Raw genomic sequence first — 21,356 nt, 5'->3', positions numbered from 1 at the left:
GGCCGGTGTTTTATCCACTACACCACCTAGCTGCCCCCCCCCCCCCTTTGTCTTTTCTAAGTGTTTTTGCTAATGGCAATGTGTAATTTTTTTGAAATTCAATTTTTGACAGCTAGTCTCCAGTCAATTTTTGATATTTTGGAAGAATTTGCATCTATGGCTCATTCATTTGTCATTATAAAGGGTAGATTGTGATATTTCAATCAGCTTTCATTTTGACATTTAATGGACAATTAGAGTAAAAAAGTTTGATAGAGTAAGCTATCAGGAACAAGTGACTGCTACTTTTCATTAAATTTTTGTGACCATAGTATCCAAGGATGACTTACAATAACTGAATATATAAGTGATTAAATGAAGCGTACTTGAATATTCAACAAAAAAGCTCTACAGTAGAATCAGTTAACTTTTTTTTTAGAAGGCAGTGTGAGGTAATGGAAGATTTGGCATCTTTTTTTTTATAGACTAATAACTCAGTGTAAAATAGCAATGTATACACATCTATTTATGTTATTAAAAGTTTCTAGTAGGTAACAAATTTAAGGTGCATCCATTCATAAATATAATCCTGTAAGGATAAAGCATTTGTTTCCTTTTAATGAAGCCTATTTTAGATAAAGCTAGTGCATATATATGGCTATAATTTAATTTCTGTATTTTTTTAAAAATAAAAGTATTTGTAATGGTTATGCCATTCTTTGTCATTTTAAATTTTTAAATGAGATTTTTAAAAATTATCATGAACTATAACCATGAACAAACTTCTACAAATTACTATAATAATTGGAATTTTTAAAAGATGGTCCATGAAACTGAGTTTTCATTATTTACAGCTTGTTTAAGGATAATACTTTTAATTTTATTGTGGTAGTGTCATTTTCTTGTGTTCCCTTTGAATTTTTAATTTTGTGGGTTTTTTCCTGATTTTTTTTGTATTATTTACATATTATTTACATATTTTGTATGTTGTTTTTGTCTCGGCTTTCTTTGTTCTGTATCACTTTGTGTAAGCTTTCTCTTTTTTTGTTTTTGCATTTGTCCCATATAGTACAATAGAGAAGTCATATCATTTTAGTAAACATTTATTAAGCTCCTTACTGCATAATAGATACTGGGTTTGGTCCTGTGGATACAGAGGCAATTATATAGTCTCTGCCTCCACAGACTTTTTCTAATCTGTTTCTTTCTTTTATATTCTGGATGCATTGTCATTTGTTACGTAAAAGCCATCTATTTTACCTACTGTAATTACTTCTGTTTGTTGCATAACTAACTCTCTGCAATTGTCATGGGTATAATATTCCATGATTTCCTTTTTTGTTTTTAACAATTTAAAAAATAAGTAACACAGTTATTGAGGTATTTAGTATATCATATAGAATGACTTTATCTTCTCCTATACTACTCTCCAGTTTTTCCAGAATTTTATTGGAAATTTTTTTCCTTTACCACCGTTTTGCATTTTTAAGTTTTAGCAAAAATTGTGTTGTAAATATCTGATTCTAGTTTAGGATTAGTTGATCTGTTCATCATTGTTAAACTTTTCTAGATAGTTATTTCCTTCTCTTCTATGAAACAGCCCATTTGCATCATAATTAGTATTGCATTAAGCCATATATTCATTTGGGTAATGTTATTCAATATTCCTGTAAAAATTGTTTTCTGTTGTTTTTGATGTAGATCTTCATGTCCTGATAGCTAATACATATATCTTATATTTTTGTCAATTTTTAAATGACATTTTTTTAAATGTAAAAATGTAAAAATGTAAATGTAAAAAAAGCAGGGGACACAGTGGACACCCTGGAGTTAGGAGGACCTAAATTCAAATCTGTCCTCAAATACTTAATACTTAGTTGTGTGACCTTGGACAAGTCACATAACCCAACCCCATTGCCTTGCAAAAAGAAAAACAAATGTAAAAAAAGCTTGTAAGTTTTTTAAAGGTGAAAACTTGAAAGAATTTTATAAATAAGCAGATTTTCTTTTGATATAATCAGAATAGGGAAGGAAGAAAGATTTTTTTTAACCTTCTCCTGCAAGTATATACTATTTTTATGTCAAGTTAGCTAGCACGTATTGAGTGCCTATTTTGTATTCTGGAGATAAAAAGAAAAACAAAAGATAGGAGTTCCTGCCCTCCTGTATCTCATACTCTGGTAAAGAGGATATCAGACAAACAACTCTGTACATGCACACTATATATCACACAAACAGCTCTGTACGTGCACACTATATACAGGATAAATTGGAGGTGATCTTATAGGAAAGGCAGAAAGGGTTGCCAGGTCACAGAGTATAAGGGGTAGAAGGGGGTAAGGCTATGAAGGGCTGTAAAAACCAGAGGATTTATTTGATTCTTGACATGGAGTTTATTGATTAGGAGCAGTGGGTGACCTGTTTACAGACTTGGGTTGAAGGACAATCAGTTTGACAGATGAGTGTGGAAAGACCTGAGCCAGGGAGACAATCCAGCCAGCTAGTGCAGTAGTCTAGTGAGGCAGTGTCAGCTTATTAGAATCACAGGAGGATGAGGATATGGGGAAGAGATTTTATGAGCATAGAAATGACAGGACTTGATGACTGATAGAGCAGATGGAATTGTGTTGTGAGATAAAACACTGGGGAAAAAATGGAATGATGAGTTGCTTGTTTTTTTTTTTTTGTTGTTTTTTTTTTTTGCTAATTTCACTATTTTTTAAACCCCAGAAGGGACCATATGTAGCAACAATTATTTGGCTGCTTTGTTTCTCTCTTAGAATTAGAAATAAGAAGACGGGAGGATGAGTACAGATTTACAAGTAAGTGACTTTTCCTCAAGTACTCCTCTGTAATTTATTCCTTTTAAATTTTACTTTTGTGAAATATCTCAATTGTGTGTGTGTGTGTGTGTGTGTGTGTGTGTGTGTAGAGAGAGAGAGAGAGAGAGAGAGAGAGAGATGTGCATGTTTATCATTGGAAAAATGTGTCAGGTATTCTTTCCTCTTTTTACTTGTGATTTAATATACAGAACAATATTCTATGGTATTTCTATGTATATAATGTCATTGCATATTAATAGTTTTATTTTTGTAATGTGAATTTCCTGTGCCAGATTATTTTTAAAAAAGTACTAGCTTACAGATCTTGTAGATTCTTTTTGCCAGCTATATTTCTATTCATTTTAATGTATTTTCAAAAGTATATTGTGCTTTAAAATGTACAAAATTGTTTATATTCCTTGTCATGTGATCTCAATAATCTCATTGGGTAGTTATGACAGGGATTTTTATCCCCACTTTAAATGATGGGGGAACCAAGACCTTAGATTAAGTTTAAGTGACTTGTCCATTTTCATATTTTCTTTCCAATTACCCTTCTTTGGAAGTTCTCCATCTTGTCACTGTCCTCCTTAAAATGTAGCTTGCAGAATTAAACTTGTTTCTTGAGTAATTTGACCAGGAGAAGAGAATAAAATGGTGAGATTATCACCTTCCTTATTCTGAATGCTCTGCTATCTCTGTTAATGCAGCCTTAAAATCACTTTGACTACCACATCATGTGGTTGACTCATTTTGATCTAAAACTTAGATCTTTTTCATATGTCTAGCTAGGCTTTTTCATCCCTTACTTGAGAAACTGATTTTTTAAAATCCAAATGTAAGACTTCAATAAAATTTCATTTAATAGGATATGTATAGCGTTTTAACATTGTTCTAGATCTTTTTGGATTCTAATTTTGTTATGTAATAGAGTCATTTCCCTCTCTGCCTAGAAAAACTGCTAGAGTTTAGAGTCAGAAAACCCAGGTTCAAATCCAAATTAATAATTCTAACTCAGTTTCATCATCTGAAAAGTTAATAAGATTTATTCTCTCTTTCCCACAAGTCTGGTGTGAGCATCCAATGAGATAATAGAAATAGAAAGTGATTTGTAAATTATTTTAAATATCAGTTATTATTTATCAGAAAGGGGCTTGGAAATCAGCTATTCCTATCAGCTATTATTTTACAGATGAGAAAACTAAGTCCCAGAAAGGTTCATTTGCTTATTCAAGGTCACACAAGAGTTTTACTGACAGTTAGACCTGAGACTAGAAATCATGTGTTTTGACTTCAACTTCAGTATTTTTTCTAATAACTTCATGTTACTTCTATTCATCTGAGCTACTAAAAGACTTTACCAGCACATTTTACTTTTCAAAGTATTTCTAGCCCAAATCCATCTAAACTTAGTATTAAAAGAAAGCTATTAAACTGGTAGAATAGGCATTATTCTGATTTTATAGATAAGGATAGTGAGCTGTGGTGAATTTAAGTGGTTTATATCCTTTGTACAGTGATTAGGGGACCAGCTACACAGTCAGGAAGAACTGGATTCAAATCTTACCTTGGACAAATGCTGACTGTGTAACTGATCCATTAGTCTCCAGTGACCCAGACAAACTCTGTAGGATAGCTGATTTCAGAGAATAGTAAATTTTCTTAGCTTAAAGTGCATCTTATAAAGAAGTTTTGTAGTATTAGCTGTGCTGTCTTAATAAAGCACAAAGCATTCCTACGTTGTTGGTAAAATCTTACATCAGCTTAATTCCTTTAATAAAGTATTTGACTTTTAAGGGGGTCTGTGTCTTGTCTGTGTGTGACACTTTAAGTGAAACTATCCTTGATATATTTTCAGAATTGCTTCAGATTGCTGGAATTAGTCCACATGGTAATGCTCTAGGAGCATCAATGCAGCAACAAGTGAATCAACAAATACCTCAGGAGAAACGGGGAGGTGAAGTCCTGGATTCTGCCCATGATGACATAAAACTTGAAAAAAGTAATATTTTGCTTTTGGGACCAACTGGGTCAGGTAAGTAGCTCAAACATTTTCTTGCTTTCTGAGAAAACATTGCTATTAAATAGAAGAGGTTGATTTAGGATCTTTTTGACACCCTTTATTGTAGGATTGTGTTTAGAAGGAAGTCCAGAAGATCAGTTTTACCAAAAATGAGTTGTCAGTTCCTCGTACACTTTATGTTCAACAATGGGCCCAGTATTGTTTCCTTGGGGGCCAGCACAGAAGTGTGGGCATCTTTGATTTGTAAAAGCTCCTAAATCTGAGGAATAAAAGCACTAGGAAAGGGGTTGGAGAGGAGTTTGGGGTTTTAGCAGTACTGCCTGGCTCAGGAGCTGACAAAGAGCTGCCAATCACTGGTGTATTTATTAAGCTCCTGTGTGCCCTTACTGAATTCAGAGTGAGGCAGGAGATGGGAGATGGGCGGTGTCCTCAGGGAGCTCACAGGCTCATGGAGAACCACCCAAAATTTAGTTTTCCATTTTGCTGTACTCTTATATCAGTCCAGCAGAACTCTGGGTTATTGTTTCTCTTTTTAGGTAAAACGTTGCTGGCCCAGACACTAGCTAAATGTCTTGATGTACCTTTTGCTATCTGTGACTGTACCACCTTGACTCAGGCGGGATATGTAGGTGAAGATATTGAATCTGTGATTGCCAAATTACTACAAGATGCCAATTATAATGTAGAAAAAGCACAACAAGGTATGTCTCTAGAATTCTCAAATGTCCCCTAATTGACTCCATATAGAAATAAAAGTGCTAAAGTAATTGTGTTGGGGGTATTAGAATGCTGCCTTTTATTTTGTGCTGAGAAATAGTATTGGTGGTTTTTTAAATCCTCTAAGTGTTAAGAAGTGCAATAGTTATTTACTTCTCCACATTTAATGCACTCCATAGAAGCCTACCTCAAAAGTCACTTGGTGAGGTAACAGCATAGGTTGGAAGTGGGCTAGACCACCCAACCATCTAGAAACCCCCTGCTTAAGGCTCAGTCTGTCACTCACATTGTTGCCAGTGTCATAAGGCTGAAACAAATAGCAACTTAAGGGAATGAATGCTCATTGATTGATTTGTGGATTTTTACTCTGATTGGAGATAAAGGAATGATAGAAGTAGCCTCCTGAACAGGATTCTGTAAATAGATGCTTCTCTATTTTTTCCTACCTGCTATCATATTTCATTTCCTGTCTTTTTTTTAAATAATTTAATTTTTTTCCCGTTTCCAGTCTTAAAGAGAGATTTAACCAGCTGATCATTCCTACCATTTCCTACTATCATTTTTTTGGGACATTAGCACAAGCAAATTAGCCTGATGGAAGTGAAGAAGGTCTTTAAGACAGGTTCTTTTCTAAGAATCCTCTTATGAAAAAGAACTGGAAATCATTAGTATGAAATAGAGCTATATACACACATTCCTAGAAGGAAATATGAATTACCTTACACACTAGGAGCACTGTAAATTATAGGTAATGAAAAAGGTGGGGTAAGCAGTGTGTTTGTGTAATAGCAAAAAAAGTGCATATATATGTTAAAGAATAGCATTTAATAAACTTAATTTATTTACTTAATATTTCAAAGATGAGGTTATTGTTTGTATTTCATATTTCATATTATAAATAGAATCCTCCTTAAATTATAGGAATTGTCTTTCTGGATGAAGTAGATAAGATTGGCAGTGTGCCAGGCATTCATCAGTTACGGGATGTAGGTGGAGAAGGCGTTCAGCAAGTAAGCAGTTGAATATTTTGTTCAAGCCCACTAAAAAGAAGGGAATACATCAACTTCCCAGATATTGTACGTTTGGTTTGACATTCAATTAGAGTCCATGTTATATTCATTGTATCCCCACAGTAAACTTTATGTATCATGTTACAAAATCCCAGAATTTATGCAAAGTTATTTTTGAGTGCTTAAATATATTACTCATAAAATTTAGGTTATTTCAAAAGAGAAAAGATCAAATTTAGTTTTCAGTGTCATTTTTCAAAAGCTCTTAAATGAAATTTTAGTGACTTTGAGAGGACTTATAAATTATTTCTTCAGAGTTCTGATTATGTTAATAAATTTGTCTTTTTCCCCCCCTTATACTTAGTTAGAAGACATATTTTAAATAGTTGTAATAATTTTAAGAGCTTTTTGTAGAGTAAGAAGTTTTACTAGAATTAGAGTAAGAAGTTATATTAGAAGTCTGGGGGGGAAAGGACCTTAGAGATTCTTTAATCTCACTGTCTCATATTACAGTGAAGGTCATTGAGCCCCAACAAAGTTAAGTATTTTCCCCAAGATTCTAATTCATGGCAAAGTCAAGATTAGAACCCAAGTCTTTTTGACTCCCAGTTCTGTATTCCTTGCATTCTTTGCTGTAGTAATCAACTAATTGTGAATATATGATTTTAGGCAAAAAAAAAAAACACAGCAGGAATACATAAATAATCAAAATATAAATAAATATTTTTTCTAGTATCTAATTTTTAATGACAAGTCTCAAATTTTAGTGTCAGTGATGGAAGTGTTTTTATTATATGTTGAAATATTACTAAAATATAACATAATTTGATTTTTAAAAATCTAATCAATATTCAGAAAATATAGTTCCATAGAAAATAATTAAAGAAAATCGGTTTTTTTCTTCTATAAAAATAAAAACAAAATCCTTTTAATAAAAAAGCAGACAAAGAGAACAAATTTCCATATTGCTCATATCTAAAAATGTCTATCTCATTCTGCATATTAGTGCTTCACTTTTCTAATAAGAGGTGGGTGGTATTTTTATCATCAGTCTTCTAGATTCATGACTGATTATTCCTTTGAATGGAGTTCTTAAGTTAAAGGATTCTTTTTAATCAAAATATCACTTTTTATTGAGGGCTGGGTAAAGATTTAAAGGCTGTAAATAGCACCTCAGAAATTCTTCATAAATTCTGGACTGAGTAACTAGCTCCTGTTTCCTAATCTGAGGCTTAGGGAGAGATGTGATCAAACTTAAATATTTAATATTGCAAATAGACGTTTTTGGTGAAGATTTTCCTAGGACTTAGGAGTCTCAATGTTTAATACTAGGAATACAAAAAATAATCTTTAATTGCTTTCAAGGCAAATTGAAATTTGTTCACCTGAAGATTTTGTGATCTTTTATGTGCTACTTACTCTCTGTAGAAATAAATTATAGTAATAATGAAAAATCTGACCACATCAGCCAAGAAATTGAGATTAACATCACAATATAATTTATATTTTGCTGAAAGACAATTTTACACTTTTTTCCTTTGTTTTTTAACTTAGAATGTACTTTTATATGATGTTAAAAACCTTTCATTTTTTTCTTTAGGGTTTGTTAAAACTATTAGAAGGTACAATAGTCAATGTTCCAGAAAAAAATTCCCGTAAACTTCGTGGAGAAACAGTGCAAGTCGATACAACAAACATATTGTTTGTTGCATCTGGTGCTTTTAATGGTTTAGATAGAATAATCAGCAGGAGGAAAAATGAGAAGGTGAGCTTTTTTTAAGGACTTAATTAGTTAACATCATGATTATTATTAGGATGAAGTTTGATTTTACTTGTTATACTAATTAAGCATGTCCGAAGCTGAACTCATCATCTTTTACCCCCCCAAACTACCCTTCCTTTTCAAAACTTTTAAGAGCCTTACGCAGGTAGGTTCCCAGCCTCAGAATTATCTTTGACTCTTTACTCTCCTCACTTTATATTTACAGCCAGTTGCCCAGTCTCATGTCTCACATCCATTTCCTTCTTTCTGTTAATTTAGCCATCACTGTAATTGAAGCCCTCATCCCCTCTTTCAGTACCCTCCTCACTGATTTCTCTTCTGGCAAGTCTTTCCCAACTCTCTACATATACACGATATAGCCACTATAAGTAATAGTCATAAAACACGAGTCTGATATGTGACTTTCCTACTTTAAAACCTCAGTGTCTCCCTGTGACATCAAGGGTTAAATACAGAGCCCTTTCTTGATCATCTCCTCCTTATTTCCCCTACTAATTTTTTTTCCCTATGCATTTTACATGTCTTTGTATCCCCAACAAAGCATATTGCCTGCCTTGTAGTTAGGTACTTGTTGTTTATCATTCATACTCAGTCAACCAATGACATCATGGTGTTGGGGTCATGGTACAATGTGTTCAATTTGAAGCTGGTCAGTGCAATATGATCTTGAAAGACTCTACTCCAAGTTAGGTATGAACAGTCCATTTGAACATTTGGGATGGAGATGTCTTTAGATTTGTACTTCTCATTTCTTTTGAGCTACCACAATTCTGCTTTGCTCTTAGAACCCAGTGCCACCTTTGATGCATGCATTACACTCCTATGTCAGCATTTCCCATATCTCATAATTGTCTTTTTTTTTCCAGGGAGACCTTGAGTGTGTATTTGTTTTGCTTCTTCTGACCACCTTGTTAGCACTTCCCTTATTTGAATTCTCTGTAAAATAGTCTTAGGTTCTTAATAATATTAGACTATAGTATGAAATCTCATAACAAGGTTGCTGCAAGTCATAGACTATTTTTAAAATGTAGTATTTTCATAAGAAACAATATGGTCTAATATTTGTAAGTAGTATAGTGGTAGATAGGGATGTGTAATCCTGGGCAAATCACTTAACCTCTGTTTACCTCAGTTTCCTCATCTGTTAAATGGGGATAATAATGGCACCTTCGCAAGGTTTTTTTCAGGATGCCATTTCTGTGTTCTTATAATAAAAAACATGTTATTTCTTTAGCTACTTGTTGTAAAAAATTATCTTTTCTTAGCTATATATTTATTAAAAAAAGCATTTGTTATCAGACTGAAGTAAAGCTCTAGATCTCACTACTTTAATCGTTACATTTTTGGTTCTACTATATTTTGATCAGACTAATTTTTAGAAGTATGTGTATTGTGTATAACTCTTCTTAATAAATTGACAGTTTAAAGACTGTATAAATGTAAAATAAAATTATATCTCCTCGCCTCATGATTCAATTCATTCATACTGTTTATCATTCTGTATTCTGTTATCTTATAACATTCTGTCATCCAAAAACTCATTCCCCTTTTCTACTCAGCTCAACTGGAATACTGTGTGTAGGTGTATGTTCCTAATTTTTTTAAATTTTCTTTTACTTGTTCTTTTTTTCTTTCTTTCTTTCTTTCCTTCTTTTAGTTTTTGCAAGGCAATGGGGTTAAGTGGCTTGCCCAAGGCCACACAGCTAGGTAATTATTATGTCTCAGGTACTCCTGACCCTAGGTCTGGTGCTCTATCCACTGCACCACCTAGCCGCCCCTATTTTTCTTTCTAACTAGTATATATGAAATAGGAGTACTCTTCCAATTTTCTTGCCTTTTTTGTTTGTAAGAAAATTTTTAAAAAAGATTTTCAGTAAGGATAATAACTTCAAAAATAAAAATGGGTGTATTTCTTAATACCTTAATGGGCATATTACCTTAATACCTTAATACTTTTTAGTAGCAGTTGTAATGATTTTATTTTCTTTTTTCTTTGGAAGCTGTTAGTACAATAATATTTATCATTTTGATTTTTTTGTCTATAAAATAAAAACCCTACTGATTATGTACTCTTTTACTCTTAAAACTTCTCCTAAAGTATATATTTTTTTCTTTGACAGTATCTTGGATTTGGGACGCCAGCTAATTTAGGAAAAGGCAGGAGGGCTGCAGCAGCAGCAGATCTTGCCAACCGAAGTGGGGAATCAAATGCTCACCAAGACATTGAAGAGAAAGATCGTTTATTACGCCACGTGGAAGCCAGAGATCTCATTGAATTTGGCATGATTCCAGAATTTGTGGGACGGTTACCTGTGGTGGTTCCCTTGCATAGCTTAGATGAAAAAACACTTGTACAGATTCTTACTGAACCACGTAATGCAGTTGTTCCCCAGTACCAGGCATTATTCAGCATGGACAAGGTTTGATCATTTTTCTTCCTATTCAGTTTGGCTATTTAAAAATTTTTCTTGTGGCATTTTCTAAACTAGATCTAGGAAATTAAAACAAAAACAACTACTTCTACTAACATGAATACTAAAGATTAGAAGACAGGGAGTTCCAAAAAGTTGAGTAGAAGGCACATACAATTGGGGCTACGATGGTGATAGTTTATTTTTTCTTTGCTATAGAGTGGTAATGGTGACATGGAGAAGCAGCCCAAGCTTGCCCATCCTGGAAAAATATAAATGCCAATTTTAGCATGTTAACTTCTCATCATGGCAATATTATATAGCTGTAGGGAGATGAGAATAGTTAACTAAATACAGAATCCTTATTCAAGGAAGAAAAATATTCCAAAGTTCTATAATTCTTATTTCTACCTAGGCAGAATGATTATTTTAGCTCCTGTTTGAAAGAAAAGCTGGATGAGTAATAATTAAGTGTAGTAACTGTTTGTTTAAAGAGTTAAATTATTTGTCAGCAAGAGGAAATTAATCAAAGATGATGCTGGGAAGTCTCTCTATTCCAAATTTTTTTGCTATAGTAAAATCTCCTTAATTTAGATGTTCCTGATTTGGAATTTGTGTTAAGGGGACAACTGGACCTAAATTTGATTTCATGCTATTTCTGAAGGAAAGACTGACTATACAGAATAAGTAGTTAAACAGAAATTTAAATTTACTTTTAAAGGGATGGTTTTTAATGACTTGAGCCAAATCATTTCATGTTTTATCTTAAATGAGAGACTTCAAATCATTAAGGAACCTCTTTTTTTGCAAGGTGCTTTGGTAAGTACAAAATTAAATAGTCTTTTTCTCACAAAGAATTTGTATTCAACTATTGAATTACAGCATATACACAGATAAGCAAATATAAAGTACAAGATAATTTCAGGAGGAAGAGCACACCAAAAAACTGGGAGAATCAGGAAAAGCTTTACAATAGGAGTTGATATTTGAGCTGAAATTTGAAGGAAATGAGGAATTACAAGAAATGGAGCTGGGGAAGGAATTCATTTTGAACAGGGGACAAACCTGTGCAGAGGCTAAGAACGGGAAATGTTGACTTCAGAGAACAACTTTTATAGCAAGTTTAGTTGAAAATTAATATGAAATAAATTTGGAAAACTAAGTGGGAGATTCAGTTTTAAATGCTAGGGTTAGAAATTTGCATTCGATCCTAGAAGCAATAGAGACCTGTAAAGGGTTTTGAGCAGAGGGTGTTGCTTCAGAAGATTTTTTTCCACAGCTGTGTTGGTAAGGAAAGAGGATACCAATTAGACTATTACAGTAACCTAGATGAGAGATGATGATGTGTTTAACTAAATTCCCATAGGAGGGGGAGAGAAAGAAAAGGTATGAGAGATGTTCCAGAGTTAGAATCAATAAGTTAGACCATTTGATTGGATACAGAGAATGAAAGAGGATGACTGCAAGGTTGCAAACATAACTAGGTAACTGGTAAAAAAAAAAACTGGTTAAAAAAATCAAAGAAAATTGGGAAGTTTGGAAGAGGTATGGGTTTAGGGGAGAAGAGGAGTTCCATTTTGAGCATGCTGAGTTTGAGGTAATAGCCAGTTAAAGATATCCACCAGGAAGTTAGTGAAGTGAGCTTGATCTCAGGAGAGATTAGGGCTGTATATTATATAGATTTGGTTGTCATTAATGGACAGATGATAATTGAATGCATGGGAGCTAATGGGATCTCCAAGAGAAAGAGGGTAGAGATAAAAGAGAAAATACTCATTACTGATGGATAAGAAATGGATAATCTAGCTAAGAAGACTGAGGATTGATCAGCCAGGTAGGGAAAACCCAGGAGAGAACAATGTCATGTAAGCAAAAGGGAGGAGACATATCCAGGAGAAATGGATTGGTCATTATATAAAAATTAAAATGAACTCAAGTAGTCTGAAGATTGAGGAAAAAGCCATTAGGTTTAGTAAAGAGAATATTGGTAACCTTGGGACAACCATTTCAAACTAATGATGGAATCAGAAGCCAAATTACAAGAAGTTGAGAAATAAATAGATTAAAAAGTAAAAGTAATGAACATCAGTGACTTTTTTAGATTGTAGAAAGTAGAAATTTAGGAAAGCATAGGGATGGCTTAATCAAATGAATATATTTTCTGGATGGAAGAAACCTGGGCATGTTTATAAGCAACAAGGAAGAAGACAAGATGGGTTAATAATTTACTAAATAATCTCCCAGAAGACATGCTAGAAGACCACAAATTAGAGGGTCTTGGAAAGAAGGGCTACTTTCAGAGACTGTAGCAAAGGAGGAATGATAAAGGTATTTTAACTGTAGAGGAGGAAAATAGAGGAAACTTGTAGCAGATGAGTTCTATTTTCCTAATTGTAGGTAAGATACTTTGCTGAGAGAAAAAAAATGGCAGAGAATTTTTGGTACAGCTGCCTTGGAGAGTATGGTAGTCAGCCAGAAAGCTAGAATTGTCATGCAGCACTAAGAACCCAGTTAAATAACATATATATATATATATATATATATATATATATATATATATATATATATATATATATATATATTTCTTTAGAGGACACCAGTCATAATTCTCCTTGGACCATTTAAGTTACCTGTGAGTAGGAATAGAAGGCATATAGGGATGATACATTGTTGGTAGTTGGTAACAAGTGGGCATTGGAAGACAAAGAGATGAAGGATTCTGGAGTAGGGGCTAATCTGTTTCATCACTAGTGAGGTCTACTAGTGAGATCAAGGATAAGACCATCCCTGTGTGTTCCCAAAGTAGGATAAAGGTGCAAAAACGATGACAAGGTTAATGAATTGGAGGGAAAGGGAGGTGCTTTCAATGTGTTTAAGTAGATAACTGCAAACATAGGGTAGAAAGGAAAACAAAGAATTGAAAAAAATGATTTTGAGACAAAGAGATGACTGAATCAGGGATCTGAGTTGAGAGTTAGAAATAGATGGAATGAATCCTAAAAGAAATTGCTGAATAAGGGTCAGAGAAACAGGAGCTTCAAATGAATCTGAAGTAAAAGATCAGGGAGTTGTCCCTGTGTCTCATCGATTTGTTAAAAAACATAAAAAGCACCTTGTTAAAGGTGGTCAGGAAGATGTTTTTTTTCCAAAGGGATATGAGTTCTGTGAATGCAAAATATTAAAAGAGATCTGCGATCAAAGGAAATTTCAATTACAGAGGTTACAGAGGGTAAAATGGAAGGGTGAGTACAGAGAATACTAAAGATAAGGCAGGGGAGATACATGTAATTTTAGGAGAAAGATTTTCATTTCACCAGATGGCAGTTGAATCAAAGGGACTAGAGAGAATTTGATGTGGGAGTTTCCTAGCCACAGGTTAGGGGAAGAACTAATTGATTGGGTTTCATACTTCTAAGGACAAAAGATAGTATCAGATTTCTCACATATTAGGGAAGGAAAGTATTGCGTGAACAATTTGATTATTAACAATTCAGACTTTCCTCCAGTCATTCCGAATGTGTGGTTTTATTTATTTAAGAATATTATAAAAAAAAAACCTGTTTTTTTTTTTGTAATTTTCATGTAAAACCTAAGCAAAAGAAGTTGATATTGGTCATCATTTCATGTATCCAACTTTTTGTAACCCATTTGGGGTTTTCTTAGCAAAGATATCCAAGTGGTTTTCCTATTTACTCCAACTAATTTTATAAATAAGTAAACAGGATTAAGTGACTTGTCTAGGATCACAGTGCTAGTTATTGTCTGAGGCCAAATTTGACAAGTCTTCCTGACTCTCGGCCCTGTATTCTATTCACTATGCCCATCAATGATAACTACATCAGGACAAAAATAGAAATTGTGTTTCCAAAGTGTTTCTCTAACCATTAATAAATAAAAATCAGTTTGGATTTTTACAAACTCTATATTTCAAACCTGAGAATAAATTCAACCAGTAATTTTTTGACACATTCTAAATGATGAATGAAACCATACTTTTAAGAAGTCATTACAGGATGGGTAGGTGGCGCAGTGGATAGAGCACCGGCCCAGGAGTCAGGAGTACCTGGGTTCAAATCCTGCCTCAGACACTTAATAATTACCTAGCTGTGTGGCCTTGGGCAAGCCACTTTAACTCCATTTGCCTTGCAAAAACCTTTAAAAAAAAAAGTCATTACAATAGATGGGCTAATAAAGCTAATACTTTTTTGTTATTTTTTTTAGTTTTTTGCAAGGCAATAGGGTTAAGTGACTTGCCCAAGGTCACACAGCAAGGCAATTATTAAGTGTCTGAGGCTGGATTTGAACCCAGGTCCTCCTGACTCCAGGGCCGGTGCTCTATCCACTGAGCCACTTAGCTTCCCCTGTTAATTGTTTTTTTAACATGATGCTTGTTCATTATTGATTTGCTGAACCTTCAAGAAAAATATTTCGAATGGGATGCTGAAGATTAACAAAAGTTGGAAGAGATTTCAAAGTTTTTATAGTCCAACTCACCTGAATTGAATTTCTCTCTAAAACATCCAGCCTCTTTAAACAATGATCTTTAGTGATGAGATTCTATTTTTTAAAAATTACTTATTTTGTTTTCCAATTAGTATAAATAATTGTTTTCCAATTATATGCAATCTTTTTTTGCAAGGTTTTACATTTTACAATTTTTTTCTCTTCCCTCCCCCTCCCCCTAACAGAAGGCAATCTGATATAGTCTTTATGTTTGTTTCCATGATAGCCATAGATCAAAATTGAATGAGTTGAGACAAAAAACATATCCATAAGGAAGAAAATATTAGAGAAAGTAAAGTTATGTAAGACATAAGGCAACATTTTAAAAATTGAAAATAATAATCTTTGGTCTTCCTTTAAACTTCACGATTCCTTCTCTGTAAACAGATGGTATTCTCTATCACAGATCCTAAAATTGTCCCTGATCATTGCACTAATGGAGTGAGCAAGTCCAGCAAGGTAGATCATCAAGTGATGAGAAATTCTGCTACCTTCAGAAACTGTTCATTTCAAAACTTGTGGAAGTTTTCCTGAAATTGCCCCAAAACTACTTCTGTAGCTTCTACTCTTTCCTTTTTGTTCTAATCTTTGGGACACAACCAGTCTAGTGCATCTTTTACAAGTTGGTTCTTCAAAATATTTAAGAAAACATCCTCTTCCCCCCCTTTTTTTTTGGTAATACCCTTCCTTAAAATGTGATCTCCAAAATAAGGCATTCTTCTCCAGAGGGGAAAAACCTAACCTAACCTAATTCTGCAAATAGAAGAATACCAACCATATAATAATGGAATGGAAAAGTCATGCTTTTCTACTACATTCCATACTAACACTTTTTGGGTACCATGTCATGCTCTTTAAACTCATTGAGGTTGTTATCCACTAAAAACACCCTCATCATTTTCATGCTAACTCTTGATTATTGATGCTGTGCTTATCTCAAACCTGGTGAAATTAATTTTTTTGTATTCTAGGACAGAACTTTACACTTATTCTTATTAAATATCATCTTACATTAGATCTTTTCATTCAGTATTTTAGCTATTCTCAATGTGGTATTAGCCACATTTTTTTTTTTTTTGCAAGGCATCAGGGTTAAGTGGCTTGCCCAAAGCCACATAGCTAGGCAATTATTAAGTGTCTGAGGCTGGATTTGAACTCAGGTACTCCTGACTCCAGGGCTGGTGCTCTATCCACTGCACTACCTAGCCGCCCCAGCTGCAAATTTTGTTAAACTTGTCTATACTTCCATTCAAATCCTAAATAAAATATTAACTAGCAGAACAGGGTAGATAGTTTGAACTTTGAAAAACTTCTTAATGTAACTGACCCACAATCAGTTGGACATGCGCTGATTTGTGTAAGGCCTATGTTAGGTGGTAGATTGGTTGGATATACATGTTAAAGACATGGGTCCCAGTTTGAGTATACATATATGTGTGTGTGTGTGTGTGTGTATGCACAAGAAAATCACAGTGTCTATTAAGTACTTAGCTGTCTGGGAATGTAATGTTGGGGAGGTGGTCAAAGAATGCTGAGTGGAGGGAATGTCAAATGGCTAGCTTTGAAGATTGAAGGGCAAGGGTTTTTCACATAAGGGAAGACCACATAAACAGATCAGGAAAAGGCAAAAGGGTGTTCAGAGACTAAAGAGGATTGGTCAAAGCTTAAAGAATATGTAGAGGAGTAAGGGGGAATAAGACTGCAAAAGTAGTTTTGGGGCCAGATCATGGAAAGACTTGAACGTAGGAGTATGTACTTTATTTCCTAGGTAGTGGGGATCTATTGAAGATTTTTCAGGAGGGGAAATGACATGTTTAAAATGGTATGCAGGGTGGATTGCAGGGAGAGAGACAGGAGACAAAGAAACCAGTTTTAGGTTATTGCAGTAGTCCAGGCATAAGGTAATACAGGCCTGGACTAGGGTGGTCGTAGTATTGGTTAAAGGATAAAGCACCCTAAGACAGCTTAGGAAAGCTTTATCCATTATCTAATCAAAATCTTTTTTTTAATATATATATATATATAGTGTGAGCTGAACGTTACTGAAGATGCTTTGAAGGCTATAGCCAGATTGGCATTAGATAGGAAGACTGGTGCAAGGGGCCTTCGATCTATCATGGTGAGTTCACATTGCTTTGTAAGAACTATATTGTTTCTGCTTTGAGTTTCAAAAAGAAAAAATATACATACGTACACACATTTAGATATACACAGAAACTTATACACACATTCCCATGCACATATAAAGTGTTCAGCACACCAAACAGTTCAGTTCAGAAAGAGGAACTCATTGCGGGGTGGGGACAAAAGATGGCCACTTGCAGTTGTAAATATACAAATAGAATAGTTAAGGAAACTAATAGTTATCAAAATCTACCTCTTTTTGAATATTTATATTCTGAATTGAGTATTAACGGAGCCTTTCCATTGAATATTTTTATCATTCAGTGGCTATATACAAAGTACAAGAATTTAGGGTTGAACTTCAATTTTCTATGTAATGTTTTTCTTACTCATTCAGGAAAAGCTGTTACTAGAACCAATGTTTGAAGTACCAAATTCTGACATTGTATGCGTGGAAGTTGATAAAGAAGTTGTAGAAGGAAAGAAGGAACCAGGATACATTAGGTAATATGAATTGTTATGCCAAAACAAATTATTTGAAGTAGAGCCTTACTATGTGCATAAAATAGCATAAAACATCTTATATAATTAACATAATATAAAGCTTAAAGATTTTTATCCAACATTATTTAAATGGGCTTATAAAAGGCAGTATTTATGAATCTTTTTTTTTTTATTTATTTTGCAAGGCAAATGGGGTTAAGTGGGTTGCCAAAGGCCACACAGCTAAGTAATTAGTAAGTGTCTGAGGTCGGATTTGAACTCAGGTACTCCTGACTCCAAGGCCAGTGCTCTATCCACTGCGCCACCTAGCCGCCCCTATGAATCTTTTTTAAAAAGGAAAGTCTTTGATTCTTTTTTTTAAAAACAAAAATCAAGGTCTCACGTGGTTTGAATTTATGATTAAGTAAAATGTTTGTGTAGTGTATGTGAATTGGTAACACACAGTCTTCCTTTTCTAATCTCAGAGGATTACTTCCACTTAGGTCCTATATTTTGTATCATGCTTCCTCATTCTGAGACTTTACTCCATCAATTATTTCCACTTTTTCTTGCATCTTCAAGTTTTCTCCTTCTGGCACCTCACTTAAACCTCTTCTTGCAAAACAATGACATCTTCTCTATCTTTGGAAGGGGAAGGGGAAACTTCCTTGAAGTAGCTGTCATATTTTAGACTCTTCTGATTCTACTTTATCTATCACCCATTCACTTCTTATTTCCCCCCAATATAATTCCTGTTACCCTAGTACCTCACCTCTCCTGAGACTGTTCTCTCAAAGGTCACCAGAAATTTCTAATTGCCAATTTCAACTTTCATCCTTGTTTTTGCTGCAGTAATCATTCTTGTCATTCATTCCTTCCTTTTACTTCTAATTTTTTTGTTTGTTTTCAGGGAAACTGCACTGCCTTGACTTTCTTTGGCCCCTCAGGCTGCTCTTCTGTCTCCTTTATTGTTTACTTTTTCTTCCTTTCACCCCTTAAATTTGTTTCTGTCTTTCTCCTCTTTTTCTTGGCATTCACATCCCCTTCCACACTCTATACTGATATCTCTATGGTAATACTCCCAAGTTTCTCTTGAAATACAGGAACCAATAGCCTACTGGATATATTTACAACTTGAATGTTTCACTGGGACATGCAGTCCAATATTATCTCCTGTGTATTTTTTCTCCTCTCTGTTCTATCTATTAAATGATAGCACCACCCTCACGGTCACCCTTACTCCCAAACCTCTGCAAATTTTTATCTTTTCTTCCTCACACCCAATATCTGATTAGTCATCAGTCCTATTATTTCTATTTCTTTGATATTCTTATGTTCCCTTTTTTTCTATTCTCACAACTACTATCCTAATTCAAATTTTTATGTACTTAACACTTCCGATTATCATAGTCCCCTATCAGACATCCTTCTTGTCACTAATTTCTTAATTTGTATTTCATTGTCAGATTAATTTTCCTCAGAAAAGCCTAAGATCATGTGAAATATCAGTTCTTCCTTTCAGAAACTTTCAGTGACTTTCTGTTGTCTACCATTTTCAAAATATTCAAATCCCTTCCACCTATTTTACAGCTTTGCTCACACACTCCCTTCTCTCTAGTTTCCTATTTACCACTCATCTTTTCAAGTTTCACTCTGAAATCTTTACCTAGGAGTGCATTATGCCTCTTTTATTATAACTATAATTATCCCTTCCTCACTAAGGGGAGGAATTGGGGACATAGCACCTCTGCATTCTGGAAAATCATAAAATTTTTTGAACTTTCCAAACAAGATGTATTTTATACATTTTTTGAGATTTTTAAATTTAAATTTAAAGTCATTTGTGACTTCCTCAAACCTCCCAAAAAATTCTCATTTAATTTCTTATGCTGACTTGTGATATATTGAAACCACAGTGAGTACAGTCTGGACATGGAAGGAATAACTATGTCTTATCTCCTTTTCTACACCCTAAGCTCCTTGAATCAGAAACCTTGCCATAAGTCTTCTATAGGGTTTTGCATATATATATTTACATGTTCATGCATATGTAATTTTTCAGATACTTAATGAATACCAACAAAGGAGAAAGGGTCAAGATGACCAAGGCATTTGTTTCAGCTTGATCATAAAAACATTTCACATTCATCTCTTTTCTTCCACTAGAAAGAACTGATCTTAGATTTCTATGTTTTTTAAGCACCAGTCATGAAAATAATTTTACATCTGTGCCAGAATATATTGTGGAAGATGAAGAGTATGAAAATTTTACAAAGAATTCTAAAACCTTCCAGGCTTCTTTTTTTTTTTTTTTTTTTTTTTTTTTTTTTTTTTTTTTAGGTTTTTGCAAGGCAATGGGGTTAAGTGGCTTGCCCAAGGCCACATGGCTAGGTAATTATTAAGTGTCTGAGACCGGATTTGAACCCAGGTACTCCTGACTCCAGGGCCAGTGCTTTATCCACTGCACCACCTAGCCGCCCCCCTTCCAGGCTTTTATCAACAGTTTTAAAACCTCACATACAATAGATTGTGAATACTCTCTTTAAAAACTTTAGAGGCACTTGTCTTAGCAAATAACAAATAAACATGAAACATATCATTATTTATATCCTAGCACTGGGAAACTACTTATGGATAAAAGAACTGATTTAAAAATCAGCTGTATAGGCAGATCATGAACTTGATAGTACTAAATTAGACTTAAAATGAGATGTAGAATTAAACAAACCCAACCTGACCTATTTAAACTAGCTTTTGACATCAAAATATGAGGGATGGACAAAGAAACAAACCTGTCAATACAAACTCATGTCCTAATGAAGCTTAACTGATAAAAACTTAAACACTGAGTTAGCCAATCAAACACTTGAACCTCCTTAGGAAGGAAGAGGTGCTTTAGACTATATACACATTAGTAAAACTCATGGGTATGAAATATTATGACCAATGTTGGAAGTAAAAATAAACTTAAGCTTTCATTTAAAAAATGAAATGGAAGATGAGATAAGAAAAAATGAGGAAAGATCTAAGAGAGTAGAAAAATCATAGAAAACAATATGGGAAAAATAAACTAGACCAGGCCAAATACACAGTCAGTCACCAAATCTTTATTAAGCTCTTGGTAGGCACTGTGCTAAGTGTTAGAAATACAAAGAAATTCCCCCCAAAATCTCCCTCCTCTCAAGAACATCTAGTCTTAAAGGGAGAGAAAGCACACAACCAGATACACACACACACACATATATATAAAAGGGATGTATGTATATGAGACCATGCTGTAGTTAATGCACCTTTGAAGGGTATTAAGGGATTCTCAAGACACATATAATCATTGAATTATGCCTGCTTTCCCTTTTCGTACCTTCATCAAGAGGGGTCTTCAACACAGATATAGATTAGTCTTCTAGGGTTGGGAAAACAGGTATTCACAAATGATACTAGTCCATGCTTGATAGTAATATACAGAGAACAAAAGATCTTACAGTGTTTATTGTTCATTGA

The 21,356-nt window shown here is 34.0% G+C and overlaps 1 protein-coding gene across 1 annotated transcript in view; it reads left to right on the top strand.

Moving 5' to 3' along the window:
- Positions 1–21,356, top strand: part of CLPX (caseinolytic mitochondrial matrix peptidase chaperone subunit X) — a 45,819-nt gene that overhangs the window by 21,131 nt on the left and 3,332 nt on the right. The window contains exons 6-13 of the mRNA XM_074234409.1: positions 2,760–2,801; positions 4,660–4,836; positions 5,361–5,525; positions 6,463–6,551; positions 8,152–8,316; positions 10,455–10,754; positions 17,275–17,367; positions 17,770–17,876. Of these exons, the coding sequence (XP_074090510.1) occupies positions 2,760–2,801; positions 4,660–4,836; positions 5,361–5,525; positions 6,463–6,551; positions 8,152–8,316; positions 10,455–10,754; positions 17,275–17,367; positions 17,770–17,876 (1,138 nt within the window). The remainder of the gene's footprint in view (positions 1–2,759; positions 2,802–4,659; positions 4,837–5,360; positions 5,526–6,462; positions 6,552–8,151; positions 8,317–10,454; positions 10,755–17,274; positions 17,368–17,769; positions 17,877–21,356) is intronic.

Source organism: Macrotis lagotis, chromosome 4, assembly GCF_037893015.1.
Source record: "Macrotis lagotis isolate mMagLag1 chromosome 4, bilby.v1.9.chrom.fasta, whole genome shotgun sequence".
In the NCBI taxonomy this organism is placed as follows: Eukaryota; Metazoa; Chordata; class Mammalia; order Peramelemorphia; family Peramelidae; genus Macrotis; species Macrotis lagotis.
Note: the sequence above shows the minus strand (reverse complement) of the source record. Positions and strands in the feature narration are given on the sequence as shown.